The 14,322-nt window shown below is 46.7% G+C and overlaps 1 protein-coding gene across 2 annotated transcripts in view; it reads right to left on the bottom strand.

The window, feature by feature from the left end:
- The window catches only part of Entpd1 (ectonucleoside triphosphate diphosphohydrolase 1), an 84,599-nt gene that overhangs the window by 5,742 nt on the left and 64,535 nt on the right, over positions 1-14,322 (bottom strand). For both annotated transcript variants that reach the window (XM_075974059.1, XM_075974060.1), the window contains exons 4-8: positions 12,214-12,364; positions 10,287-10,446; positions 9,083-9,319; positions 7,762-8,022; positions 1,481-1,600 (exon numbers count right to left, since the gene is read on the bottom strand). In XM_075974059.1, the coding sequence (XP_075830174.1) occupies positions 1,481-1,600; positions 7,762-8,022; positions 9,083-9,319; positions 10,287-10,446; positions 12,214-12,364 (929 nt within the window). The remainder of the gene's footprint in view (positions 1-1,480; positions 1,601-7,761; positions 8,023-9,082; positions 9,320-10,286; positions 10,447-12,213; positions 12,365-14,322) is intronic.

The raw sequence follows: 14,322 nt of genomic DNA, 5'->3' as shown, positions 1-14,322 counted from the left end.
AGGCTGTGGGGATGGGATGGTGCTTCACTCCTTGAAGGGCGTAGGGTTTTCAATTGGGTCTCCCAAGGAAGTTTTTCTTCCTAGGGGCTCTGGGTGAGAACAATAAGTGTTCTAGGGAAAAGGTGGTTCCTTTCTTCCATCTAAGAGCTTCAGAAACAGTCAGTTTCAGCATCTAATTCCATCCCCTGTGCTTGGAATAACTCAACAATGTGTAAGCGTATTAAACGCCATGAAAGCATTCTCAGAAGGAAGTCCACTGGTCTCTGTTTAAGCAGAGACTCTTACATAGTGTTCACAGTTAGTGCAGGGCCTCTATGGGCATCTTAAGGAAACAATGTCCAACAAAGCCTTAGCATTCAGGTCAGCCCTTGGAGGACAGACAGCACCAGCATCCTGAGGAAGGTGGCCTTCTTCACCCAGGGATTCAAACTCAGAACTCAGAATCTGCATTTTCACTCGATTCTCTCTCTGTCTCTGTCTGTCTGTCTCTGTCTGTTGTCTGTCTCTCTCCCTCTTACACACACATACACACACACACACACACCACATAATGAAATCTGCCATTTTGTACAATGCAGATGAACCTGGAGAACATTATTATTAAGTCAAGTAAACCAAACACAAAAAGACAAATGCTGAATTATTTTTATATGGAATATTAAAAAGTAAACCATTCATTATTATATAATAAATAGCACACAAAAGATTTCATAGCATTGAGACAAGGAGTGTTGGCTATCAGAGGACAGGAAAAGCAACGGTACAAGGAATGGTGGGAGGTTAGTAAGGAGGTGATAGGTCATTACCAGAAAGAAACAAACTCTGCTCTTCTCTCGTGTGGTAGTTTAACTATAATTAGCAATAACAAGCTACAGATTTCAAAACCTAGTAAAGGTTGTTGAATGCTCTCACCACAAATAAATGGCACATGATTAAGGTGACAATTATAATCATTGTTCTGATACGATGATATATGTATGATGTACATATAACATTGAAATATATTGTATATCATAAAAATGTATCAATCAGAAATAAAACAATAGAAAAATCAGCTTTTAAAAATAAAGGGATGATTTTATTTTTGATGAGGGACTTCTGGGATGGTCTATTTTATCCTGAAAAAGGATAGATGTATCTGCTTCTTCCTTCTTTTGACCTATAAAGGCCATGGCAGCCATCCTGTATCCATGGCAACTGAACTGAAGAAGCAATGGCTGAGTGAGAGAGAAGCCACTAAACCCATGGGAGCAGCTGCCTGTTGCAAAACTGTGCATTAAGTAAGAAACGTAGGCTGTTGCTTGAGCCACTACAAATCATCAGGGCACGGCGATGATGGCGTTCCTAGCCCCACTCTCTGGCCTTCGAACACATTTGCTGGACCTTTGTCAAATCAGCATGAGGCCATGCATAGATTCACACCCTCCGTGGCATTGTGGGTGCAGGACCAATTTCACAGTTGTGATTTCTGGTCACTTACCTCTTCCCAAGGCTTTGAACAAAAACTTTTTAAGGTCTCAGTCATCTTTTCCGGAGAGGAGACACTGTCTTTTTCCATCTTCTTAAAAAAATCCATCACAAAGTAGAAGGCTGAGAATGCCTGGGAGAGCAGAGGGCAGAGTGTCAGGCTGTGTCCAACCGGGCAGGAGCAGCAGGAGCCTCCACTCAGACCCTTCCAGAGCTCACTCACTTCCCACTCTATCAACAAGGGAACCCTCTAGTGGCAATCCCACGATGTAAACAAGCTGGCTGCTTCGATTTCAGCTAAAATAAACCCAGCGGAAGCTTCTTTAAAAACACGTAATTTTAAAAACCTCGTTTATATAGAACTCATATCTAATGTAACAAAAGCAAGCAACTTTGCATTAACATAACACATGGTTCATTTTTACGGAGTAAGATTTCATTTTTTAGCTTTGATTTTCCTTGCATTTCCAGTCTAAACAGTTGTCTGGTAATATAGCTGACAATCTACTTTTATCAGATTTCTAGGAAAACAAAGAAAGTTAACTCAAAGCCAAATTTATCCACCAACCAATAAAAGGTACAACCAAAATACACTGAGGGGTGCTGACATTGCTCAGAAAGAGGGAGGGTTTAAGCATGTTTGTAGGTGTTGCACATTTGTGGGTGTTGATGCTGTTTAGATGGAGTGGGAGGGGGTGAGCACACACTAAGGGGGTGCGGACATTGTTTAGATGGAGCGAGGCGGGGTAAACACACAGTGAGGGGTGTTAACATTGTTTAGATGGGGGTAAGCACTGAGATGGTGTGGACATTGTTTAGGTGAAGCAAGGGTAAGCTTGTTTGTGGGTATTGATGTTGTTTAGATGAAGCGAGGGTAAGCACACATGTTTGTGGGGACAGAGACGGGCTTCAGGCACTTGCCCCCAAACTGACCACTTGACACGTCCCTTACTCCCTTCTGCATTCTGTCTTGCTCATTCCTTCCAACTTCTTTGTCTATTGACCAAACACCAGGGATTAGGTTGACTCCGCCCTGGCCGGAGGTAGGGTTGGTGTAAGCTCTAGGATCACATGTCTGGGCATTGGTGTCTGAATCTGCCTTCCAAACTTTTGTGCGGACTGGCCCTCAGTGCCCGTAGGAGTGTTCACTCCTAGACACTGCCCAGCTTAGTTAGGCTCAGGCCTGGACTTTAATTCCTATTTTCCATGTGCTTTTTGGTGTGGGATAAAGGTTTATAAACTGGGGATCACAGATTCACCATAAGGAATTGTATTATGAATTTTATGCTGATTTTTCAGTTTATTTCTTGATGTCCATTTTTCTGATGGGAAGATCCTTAACTTTCATCAAATCCTCCAGAATTTTGTGGTCCCTTGGAGGGTTCAGACCGGACTGGATTGCTGAAGACATTACACTAAACAAAATAAGCCAGTCACTAAAGTGCAAGTTGCCTTTGATTCTGCAATGGTGGCACACCTGGAATAGCCTGCAGGGTCTGTGGATTGTTCTCACAGGAAAGAAGAAAGAGATGGAGAATGGGATCCCGTCATCCTCTCTGAGGACCTCCACCCTCCGACCTTTGGAGGGTGTTCAGTGGCCAAATGACAGCATTCTGAAATCTGAATCTCAGATCTCAGAGAGTTTCAGACTTGGGACGTTTGGATTTTGAAGGCATTTTATCATCTACTACCACAAAACACATGGAAACCTAAGAGAAAAGATCAAATCTCATGCACACCGACACTGATGGGCACTAGTGTAGGACACCATTAACGCTCAAGAGAAACCTAAATGGTGCACTACTAAGAGATAATCCACTAGTCACTGCCCGACTCTCACCTAAATGGCACAGTACGAAGAGATAATCCGCTAGTCACTGCCCAACTCTCACCTAAATGGTGCAGTACGAAGAGATAATCCACTAGTCACTGCCCGACTCCCACCGCTGCAAGGCCCTTCGTGCTGCTTCATGGTGAGCTCTGGTGTCGCAGACCTCTAGTTGACAGAATGCACACTGCACTTCTGTTCGTCCCATGAACTATGTATCTTTTAGTGCAGTTGTACAATAGCAAAAAGCTATCTCTTGTTGTTCCTACATATTTCCACTGCTTATTTCTATGCATAACATAGAAAATATGTTTTACTTGGCTTTCAAGGTTATTGGCAAAGATTCTAGTCGACAGCAATATATTACTAGCAGCTAAATGTTTGTGGGGAGCTCAAAATCTGATCAGTAGCAAGAACAGAGAATAGACTTCAGAGATACTGTATATCTGTCATTACTGCCACCAGGATCAGTGAGGCAAGGACCCCAAAGCCACCACTGCCCTCTAAAGCAGCACTCAGGGGGTTCTGGCCCCGATTGCTTCGTACAGTGGTGGTGGCAGCCAGTGGCCAACAAGGTCATTATTAAAATGGTTCCAAGTAAGAAATGAACACGACTTCATCAGCAAAAGTGAGCACCACCAAGAAGGATGTGTTTGTACACCGGATCCCTCCAAAGATAACAACCCATCAAGTAACCTGTCAGTGTTCAGACAGAACAGACTGTGGACCTTCATGGTGCTGGAGGAGAAAGGGGTGCACAGGCAGCAGCTGTGACAGGCTCTGCTGCCATCTATCTCAGGGCAGTGAACATGCAGCAGATAGCATCAGATGCAACCACACAACAAGGCTGCTCCACACTGTCTCCAAAAGAACTGCAGGGAATAGGCAAGGCGGCATCGGAAATTGTTCCTGGCAGACAGACCCCACAGCGCTAGCCCTGCAGAACGTGGGTTTCTGCTTAACTTCTTGTGAAGATTCTATGAGCACTGACCACAGGAGTCCCATCCCCCCCCCCCGGTGTGGGAATAGGTGAGAATGCTGGCAACCTGCGGGCAAGACAGCAGAGCAGAGCAGTGTGACAGATCTGTATGGAGGGGAGTGGGTACAGATCATGACTCTGAAGGAGCCTTCTTGCCAGAAACAAGCAGAGTGGGCAGCAATAAAAGTAATAAGGGGCTGGAGAGATGGTTCAGAGGTTAAGAGAGCTGCTTGCTCTTCCAGAGATCCTGAGTTCAATTCCCAGCAACCACATAGTGGCTCATAAGCATCTCGATTGAGATCTGGTGCCCTCTTCTGGATACAGGTGCAACGTTGCATTCATGATAAATAAATAAATAAATCTCTAAACAAAAGAAAAACCCAGATGAGCCCCAAGGACGCCATGCCCCCTCCAGGTCAGTGTTGGTGTAGGAGGTCCTTCTGACTATGTGTTGCTTTCATTGGTTGAATAAAGAAACTGCCTTGGCCTTTTGATAGGGCAGAACCTAGATAGGCAGGGAAGACAGAACTGGATGCTGGGAAGCAGGACAGAGTGACAGATGCCATGGTTCTCCTACCTGAGACGGACGCTGGTTAGACTCATGCCAGTAAGCCACAGTCAAGTGGCAATACATATTAATGGAGATGGGTTAAACCAATATGTGAGAATTAGCCAATAAGAGGCTAGGAATAATGGGCCAGGCAGTGTTTAAATGAATACAGTTTCTATGTGATTATTTCGGGGGTTAAGCTAGCCAGGTGGTGGGATGCAGCCCGCTGTTCTTCCTACAAGTATCACCTCATTTCATGCGCTAACACAGATGAGCCCCAAGGCCACCAGGTCCCCTACAGGTCAGCATCACCTCACTTCATGTACTAACACAGATGTCCAGAATACTCAAGAGCCACAAGATGGCAGACATAAACAGCCAAGGATCCATGCTTACTGAGGCTGGGCAGGGGGAACCGCCGAGTAAATGTCAGCCAGTCTTATACACCGTTCAATAGTACAACCACAGAGGATGAGCGTGAAGCCTTCCTTGGCAGTAAAAAGAGAAGGGAGATTGAAGCTGAGACCTTAGGCGTTGGATTTTTGCACCTTGACCAGATAATGACAATGGCATTACCTAGGCAGTGGGGCTTTGGGCATTTTCCCTAAAGATGTCTCTGTTTGGTTCTGACAAATGTGGTTTTGTAAGCCTTGATTTTCTCCCTTAAAGATTTTAGGTTCCTTCATGTCTGGTCACACTGAGAACTCCAATTTTAATTTGTAATAAATACTTACAAACTTAATTTCTTTCAAAGGACAAAAAGGAGGATAACAGGGAAAGAAAGAGGAGGAGGAAGGAAGGGACATCTCGTGGCACATGTCTATCATCCCAAGTAACTACTTGGGAGTTGGAGCCAGGAAGCTTGCAAAAAGAAAAAAAAGAAAAGAAAAAAAAAAGCCAGTCTGGACAACTTAATAAATCCCTGATGCAAAATTAGAAAGCACCTATTAATAAATGCTTAAGTAATTTTTAAATTGTTGCATGTGGATTTTCCATCGTGTTGCTCATTGGCCAGCAGGGCGCATGCGTATGAAAAGCATTTTAAACGAGCTTTCATTATACTTCTCTATTTCTGATCTTTCTTGTTTATGTAAGTTGTACAATGCGTTCCGAAGAAACAATTTCTAAATTACCTCATATATAATTCTCAACAGATGTTCTCTCTCCTCTTGATGTTTCCACTTTGCTTTTACGTGAGATTCAATCTAGATGCCAAGGCCACAGCACGGCCAGACTAGAGAACACGGACTGATTTTAATGCCGCATTTACAGGGTGAGGTACAGAGCACCATGCCGCTGCAGTTGCAGCAAAGCTCGCCTCACTGCAAACGCTCTGGTTTCACAGCTCCGGGCTAACTGGCTCTGGAAACGACAGGGGTGCATTCCTTCTAATAGGAAAATGCATTCACTTTTCTCTCGCTTTATCCTCCCTAGCTACAACTAGAAGGAAAAAGCCCTTAGCTGTCTCCAGAGACCTTAGCCATATGCCTCCCTCTTGTGTTCCCATCTTTCCTCTTCTAAAAGTTTCTTCCAAGTCAGGGAAAGTCGCTTGGTCTTCCAAAAGCCCCATGGCAGGAAGCTAGTACCAGATCAGCCACATGGCACCCAAGCCAGGTTTGGGGTTAGAACTGATGCCAACAGCTGTATTCAGCAGCCATTGTTGGTGCTGTACTCCTCCCAGAAGCCTGCAAAGGGGAAAGCTGTAGTCTCGCCACAAGGCAGGTCTGGGTTCATGGCTCTCCCACCGTTTCCTCAGAGGCAAGTCCAACTGAGAGCACCTACAGTTCACAGGACAGGGGTTCAGTCAGTCAGGTCTGACGACAACAGACCCGGTGCTCTCTCCCTGAGCTCTTTATATGACATTAAATTGGGTGTGCAGACCTTGTAAACACACAAACTCCTCTCATGTGAGGTCTAGGGGCAAAACTGAATCTCCCCTTGTTATCTGCTCAGGTTTCTGAAAGGGGAGAAAGGAAGATAAAGGCCCTGGTCCTTTGAAGACAATGAATATATCTGTAACCATTGCTTTGCGACTGGCACTTGTGGATGGTAGGTAACTCTTACGATACACTTCTTAACTGCGATGGCAGTAGTGCTTGGTCTCGGGAAACAAACAGGCAGTATGAGCAATGACTAGATCGAGGGGCATCTCTTCCTCCTCAGCACCAACACTTTACCCTATTCTGGAGAGCTTAGGAAGAGAAGGAATGGGGAGTCAGGATCCAATAATCCCCTCAGTTCTCCAAATTTTGAGGGATGTTTATTTATTACTATTTATGAAATGGGTGCTTATTTAAGTTCTCCCTTGGTGGTTCCCGAATTTCTGCTTCCTGTTTGTTAGAGACTAAATCCCTCAGTGGTGTCATCCCATGGCTGCTGCTACTCTGACATCCTTCTCTGTGCACTGAGAGCTCAGGTTTGCAGCCCATTGCGTGCGCCTACTCTGAGGGGTATATATCCTGAAGCTAGCTCTATCTTCCTTGCTTATTGAAGCCTCATTTTACCCAGGTAGAAGAAAACAAACAACAATTAAACTAAGCCAAATAGCCTATCAATTCCCTTCATCAGATGGCATCAGGACATGTACTTCACCAAGGTCTAGCCAACAGACCCCAAAAGGCGTCTGGTGTATGAGAGGCGCACAAAGAGAAACCTCTCGCCGTCATTCTCTTTCCTACCTTGACTCTGCTGCTGACCACGTGATGCCTGGAGCAGCAGGCACATTCTTAGCATCATGAGAATACCAAAAAGATAATGGGGAAGGCAATCCTAAAAACTGACCTTGTGAGGCCAAGTGACAAACCCTCAGTCGCATCAGGACATTATTGTGCATAAGAAAAGAAGTTGGTTATTATTTAAATACCTTATAGGCGCATCTTGCACAACTTATAACCCAAAACACTCTAGCTGACGTATCTTACCATTTCATAAACTTACCCCAAAACTCCCATGGAGAGGTGGCAAGAAGATGCCATTGAAGGCGCACTGGGAGTAAGGGCAGTAGCTGCTGTTGAAGAGCTCCAGGATGCTCTGCTGGCACTGCGCGTAGTCTCCAGTGCCCTGGATCTGAAACTGATCGAACGGTAGCTTCTTTTCAAACCTCTTGGTGCAGGGGGTGCCGTAGAGCTCACTGACATTCACTCTCTTCTCGTATCCCGGGTGGAAGCATGGATCCCTGAGGGTCCCGCCGCTTGAAACCTGAATGGAAGGAGCACTTGAATGCCAAAGGATGGTCCTCAGAACGGCATTCTCGGGGCCCCGTTCTGCCTTCTCCCCCTTGAGAATTAGTTTTTAAAGGAAGGTTTAGAGACAAGGGTCCAGGCATGGTATACGATGTATCAGGGTATTTATGCATGAACCCACAAATGCCATGAACTGGGAATGTCCCTGGGCTCTTAGTGCTAAGATCACAGACGAGGAGCAGGCTCACAAGGACACATGTCCAGAGACTCCAGCCTGGATGGAGCTGGGTCTCCATGCCGTCTCTTCTCCTCCCCCAGCAGACTGGGAGCTCCCGGAGAGGGAAGATGCCTCAGGGCTCTTATCCCAGCAATCACAAACGAAACAGATTTTAAGCCCCAAGAGGAAAAGAGAGGCTGCTATGGCCAAGCATAGTGTGGACTTGGGTGTGTGGGGACACCTCTCGGTTGCACCTGCTTCAAGATGGCAGTCTTGATGGTGATGGTTCTAAGAACACGAGACTGCATGGGGTGAGGGCTGTCTCTTCCCAGAGATGGGACAGCTGGATGTGACAACTTGGCTCTGTGTGTATTTGCCAGGGTGTGTCCAGCCCTCTCGTCGCATCAAGTATTTATTCTTCAATTCAAACCGCAGAAAACATCTGGGGACAATTTTTAAAGTGCTGATTGACAAATTCTGTATTTTCCACACAGAGGGCTTTTCCCCCCTCTTTGATTAAAAAATGGTGTGGACAAATTTTCAATTGGCCACTCCTCCCCCAGATAATACTTTAGCATGTAACTCGCATTATCAACACCACTGGGGCCAGACACTAATTTCCAAGAAAAGATCCGAGTGATGTCCTTGGAGATCATGCAGTAAACAAACATGGGAGGGGATGTCTGGGTGGACGAGTCACAGGGGTCCACCAGATAGAGCTTGGTGTCCTGCCTGAGGAGGGTTGGAAGGCACAATGCCCAGCTTCAGACCGACTGCTGAATTACAAAAGGGGAACAACAGGATGTGGGGGCTGAGGCCCAGATGTGGGGAAGGCAGAACTGAATTCGGTTGCACTTGCCTGAACGTCCTTGGCTAGTTTCTGCCAGAGTGCCTGGTCCTTCCCATAGCACAGGAAGCTGTGTGTGTACACAGTGTAGTCCTCGCCGTAGAGGCGAAACTGCAGAGAGTTTTCTGGGGCCTCTATAGTGCTGTTTACTGGCACAAAGGTGATTTGTGTAGAGGCGCCACCGAGATCCAACGCGCCGAAGGTTGCCTCTTTCTGGTCTGCTGAGATGAGGTTTAGCCAACTCTGTTTCTGAAAGAAAGGACGGTAGTAGGAGTCTCTGGACAGCCTACCTCCTAAAGATGGAGGACCAGGGTCAGAGAGTGGGGCAAAGCCCACTGTGGGTTCCCCAATCAGCGCCAGATCAACAGCCAGCAAGAGGGCTTTGAAGACAAAGCTCAGAGAACAGCAATGTAAGGCCAGGAAAGCTTACAGCTCACAAGCAAGAGCAAATCCCAGTTAGTCACCAACTACACTGTCTAGACCAGAAAAGGTTCTGTTTTCAAGCTTCATTGTGGGGTGGGGTCTGCTAATGTGGGTGCTGTCCTGAGAGGTGAGCTACCCCACAAGAAGAGAGAAGAGCCCTAGGCACTCCTTACTTAGCAAACACTGCTTCATTCGGCTCTGTTTTAAACCAGTCTCACCATGTGGCTGGCTAGACTCCGACTTGAAATTCTCCTGCTCCAGTCTCACTCGGTTCTGCCCAGATAGTCTTACTTTAAATAAGATGAAAATGACCTGAGATGAAATAAACATGGGGGCTGGAGAAAGTTCAGCGGCTAAGCGCGCATACTGCTCTTGCAGAGGACTTGAATTTGTTTCCTAACATTGGGAGGCTCGCAGCTGCGTGTAACTCCAGTTCCAGAAGATCCAACAGACTCTTCTGGCCTCTGAAAGCACTTATGCCCGTGTACATGTGGCCAGACAGAGGCGCACCATACACATAATTTTTAAAAATAAAAATAAAATCTTTAGGTTTTAATCTCCTCTGTTTCTCCCGGGGATGAAGACATGGCTTCGATATTCTCCAGTGGTAACAGTAAAGTAAATATACCTCTCTAGGGATGGTTACAAATGTAGGAGCTCGTTCGCTCATTCATTCATTCATTCATTCATTCATCTCTCGTCCATCATGCATTTTGCTAAAGATCTAAATATTGCCTAAGACAGCAGTGGCATTGACCCTCTAGGAAGCACCTCCTTGGTGTGAGGTATTTACCTGAGTGAATTTGCCCAGCAGGTAGTTGATAGTAATCCACCCATAGGCCCCTTCCTCTTGGCCAGTGATGATCTTGGCACCCTGGAAGTCAAAGGAGTAGTTTCTAAGGCTTCTTGACACTGCAGCCAGGACCCTGTCTGCCGCTTGCTCACTTTCCATTCTACACAAAAGAAGAGGTGAGGTTATCATTTTTTCATCTTCATAGTCCCACCTACCCATGTCAGCTAGAGAACACAACACAGGAGAACAGGAGACACAAGGGCCCGGAGCATGGCTTTCACGGGGGTCATCCTTTTGGCTCTGCCTCTCCACATCCAAATCCTCCAGCCACTGAGTAGATGTATCTTTCCAAAGTACTGGTTTGTCTTTGCTCCCCAGCTCAAAGTACCAGAGGTTTTCAAACTGACTGTGGTGGCAGCTTGGTCCTGTCTGGCCATATTGAGAGCCGGTTGGTGAGCGCTGCTTTAACCATCACTGTAGCCCCTGCTTGCTTATACTTTAGACTCTGAGTAACATCAGTTAGGGCTGTAGAAATGAACGACAGATGCCCAAGGTCCCCTGAAGCCAGCCTGGGAAAATCTTCCTATTATCACTCAGTTATTAAGTCTGTTTGAAACTTCGAGACCTAAAGGGAGTCTTTAGGGTTGTGTTATGATGATGTAATTGCTCCCGAGACCTAGCCTGAAACTCCGAGAACCCCTGAGTGAGAGGGAGCACCTTCCCGCTGGGTCTCAGACCTGGTGCCCCTCGCCTTTCTGCTCCAGTCCACCCTCTAGTATCAACAACTGTTGCTTCCTTAAACAGCATGTCATTTCTCCAGCCTTCCTGGCGTGCTCCACAAGGCACTTTCTAGTGCAGGTCCGGCCACTCACTGCCCTAGTAATGCCACTTTCCAGCCATGGAGCTTCAGGTGCGTGACGACGTGGCTCAATTGCTTCAGAGTGACCTTGATTAAATAATGTGTGTCAAGTATTGACACAGCTCTGAGAACACAAGCTTCTATTAGTATTTCACTGCCTCCCCATATCCTTCCCAGGCAGACCCTTCTGCATGTGATGATTTATGGCAGTCCTTGCCTCTGCCCTGGTCTCTCTCCTTTCCCTATTTTTGTGCATCCACTAGAGTACAAATTCCATGGAGTCAGGAGCTGTGTTTTGCTCAATACTTTATCCCCAGCACTTAAAGCCCTCTCTGACATGTCACAGGTGCTGAATGGATGGCTAACTGAGTGGATGCTGTGCTTGGCCAGCTGAGCTCTGCCAGCTGAGTTCTGCCAGCTGAGCTCTGCCAGCTGTGCTCTGCCAGCTGTGCTCTGCCAGCTGTGCTCTGCCAGCTGTGCTCTGCCAGCACAGCCCTTCCTTCCCCTCTGGCCCCTCCTTCCTGGTTCAGCTCACGCAGCCCTGCTGTGGCAAGCCATTCTACCTTCCTTCCTGAGCAAGGCCAGGCCTCCCACAGCAGCTTTGCACAGTCAAACAACAGATCGCCCTGGATGGAAATCTAATTCCCTTGAGGGCTGGTTTACCTTCTCATTGTATGGTGGACTGAGCTGGCACTCAAAATACCCTCAATGGATGGATGGAAGATAGAAACAATTCACATACCAATGGGATGACCAACCACGCTTCGTTAGCTAGACCTACTCGTCTTGGGATATTGTGGGTCTACTTTTGCCCTTTTCCTCCCAGATATTGATTAATTTTGTCTTCATTTCCTTATTTCAGAGTGCACATCCTTAATCTTTCTCTCCAATACTCTGACCCCTTTGATATCCCCAAGGGAGATACTTGAGACTTACCATAATATATACTTAATGAAACTTATTTCTTAGCACAGGCTTTGGTATGTGAGGTAGCTATAAGTCCCATAATCCTAGGTGCCCTGGCACTGCCTTGAGCTCTGGTAGCCTAGTCTCTATGTACTGCCCTACCTAAGTAAGCGCATGCCTGCTGTGGCTCCCAGGTAAACAGGCGTCTCATGATGCTTAGAGGCTGGGATCAACTCAGTGGACATTTTCATGCATTCGGCCAGGTATGTGTCTATTTCATTTGTTTTCTGAGCATATTTTGAGATTCCAGGACCTAAGGAAAGATACAGAAGGTGAAAATCTTAATAAATAAATAATAAGTAAATAAATGTGTGGGGCATACCTTGACCATGTCAAAGAAAAGTGCTTGCTAAGAAAAACAGAAGGAAACGCTTCTCAATGTGACATATACTATGCTGTGTTACTTAGAGGGAATCGTGGTAAATTTTGATTATCAACTTAATTGTAGTCAGAAGCACCAGGTGAATGAACTAACGAGGTGCCCTAATCCTAACCCTAATACCCTTTGTGTGTGTCTGTGAGGCTGGCTGAAGAGAGGTTTAGCTGGAAGTGAAAGATACAGATGCAGGCAGCACTGTCCTGGGGCTAGAGTTCCAGACTGAGCAAAAAAGGGGGAAGGAGAAAGCTGGGTGAGGACCTTTCCTGCTTCCCCTTCTGCCCAGAGGTGAGGAGCTCCTGTTCCTGTGGGGTAAAAGGGATAACTGGGGCAGGAAACCAACCAATCACTAAGCACCCTGACTCTGAAACCAGAGTCAGAGAAAGAACATATCCTGTATTTGAGACCTGGGCCAGGGAGAGAAACATCTTTATCCCTGAACCCAGGACTAAAGACATGTGCCCTGGATGTGAAACTAGTATCAAAGAAACAACCCTGTCCGTAGAATCAGAGCCAGAGAAAGAAATATGCCCTGGTCCTAAGATTAGAGTCAAAAAGCTAAAAAGGACCAGTGAAAGAAACACAGATTGGCCATGAAGCCAGAGCCATCTCTGCCCCTGACCAGCTAAACTGTCCAATCCCTGAACAGGGAAAAATTAACCAATCCCCTTTCTCCCTGGGAAAAACTCCACCTCTAAGAAGCCCTATATAATAAGCCTCTCCACCCTTCAGTTAAGAGCTGCCCTGGAGTGGCAGAGGCAGCCATTCTCCTGGACTCCTCCTCCCCAAATCTCTTTCTCAAGTCTTGGGTGATGACCTTTATTTGCCACCCAGAGAAGAAGAACCTGGCTGGGACGTCCGTTAGGGGACCAAGATGAAAAACCTTGCTGAGACACTCCCTAGTGGGCCTCGGCAAGGCGGAGCAGAACAGAAGAACCTTGCTAGGACTCTTCTTAAGGGGGCTGAGCAAGGCCAGCTGAGGTGGCTACATTTCTGCAGGGGGCTTTTCCATAGCAGAGTGTTATGTTAGCAGAAGAAACATCTTGGTCTGGAGAAGCAGAGAGCTATCGGCTAGGACACTCCCATAAGGGAGCAGAGCAGAACTCAGCTGGAGCGGCTCTCCAGGAGAGGGGCAGGATCCCTATATCCTGCGGGGAGACCATCCCCCACCGCACCCCAGCTTCAGGTAGTCTGGCTTTCAGATAGTCCGGACACCTTTCCTCCAGGGCTGAGCTGTCCTATTGCGGCTCTACCTAACCTCACCCCCACAGCTGTCCTCTTGTGGCTTCTACCCCCTTCCCAGAGCTGTTCTCTTGTGGCTCTACCCCTCCAGAGCTATCCTATTGAGGCTCTAAGTATATCCTGGCTTCCGGGTATGTCAGGATATCCCAATACCACTACTGTACCACATTCCCCTACAGTCCCCATGCTTCCTCACCAAGGTGGGCTGCTTCCCTTAGACTCAAGAGCCGGTATAAGTGCTTCTTCCCTTAACTCCCAAGTGTTTCGTCATAGTTGTGAAAAATGTGGCTAATGCCTATGACTTTGCTTATGATGTAATTTCAAACTCTTGCCGGTGAAGCCTGGTGTTCAGCAGTTCAGCCACAGGGTGGTGCAATTTCATATTCAATTGAGACATGTCCTCTGGCTCTATGGTGGCCTGTTAGCCACTTTTGGATGATCCTGCCATGGGGCTATACTTAGCAACATGAGTTCCTAGAGGGCCGCGGTAAAGATGACATTTAGCACAAAAGTTTAAGTAAAGCACCCCACACACTGGCTTTTCCTGAAACGACAGAACATGTCACCAACTTGCTATGTCATAGCTGTGCCCT

This window comes from Microtus pennsylvanicus, chromosome 5, assembly GCF_037038515.1.
Source record: "Microtus pennsylvanicus isolate mMicPen1 chromosome 5, mMicPen1.hap1, whole genome shotgun sequence".
Classification (NCBI taxonomy): Eukaryota; Metazoa; Chordata; class Mammalia; order Rodentia; family Cricetidae; genus Microtus; species Microtus pennsylvanicus.
Note: the sequence above shows the minus strand (reverse complement) of the source record. Positions and strands in the feature narration are given on the sequence as shown.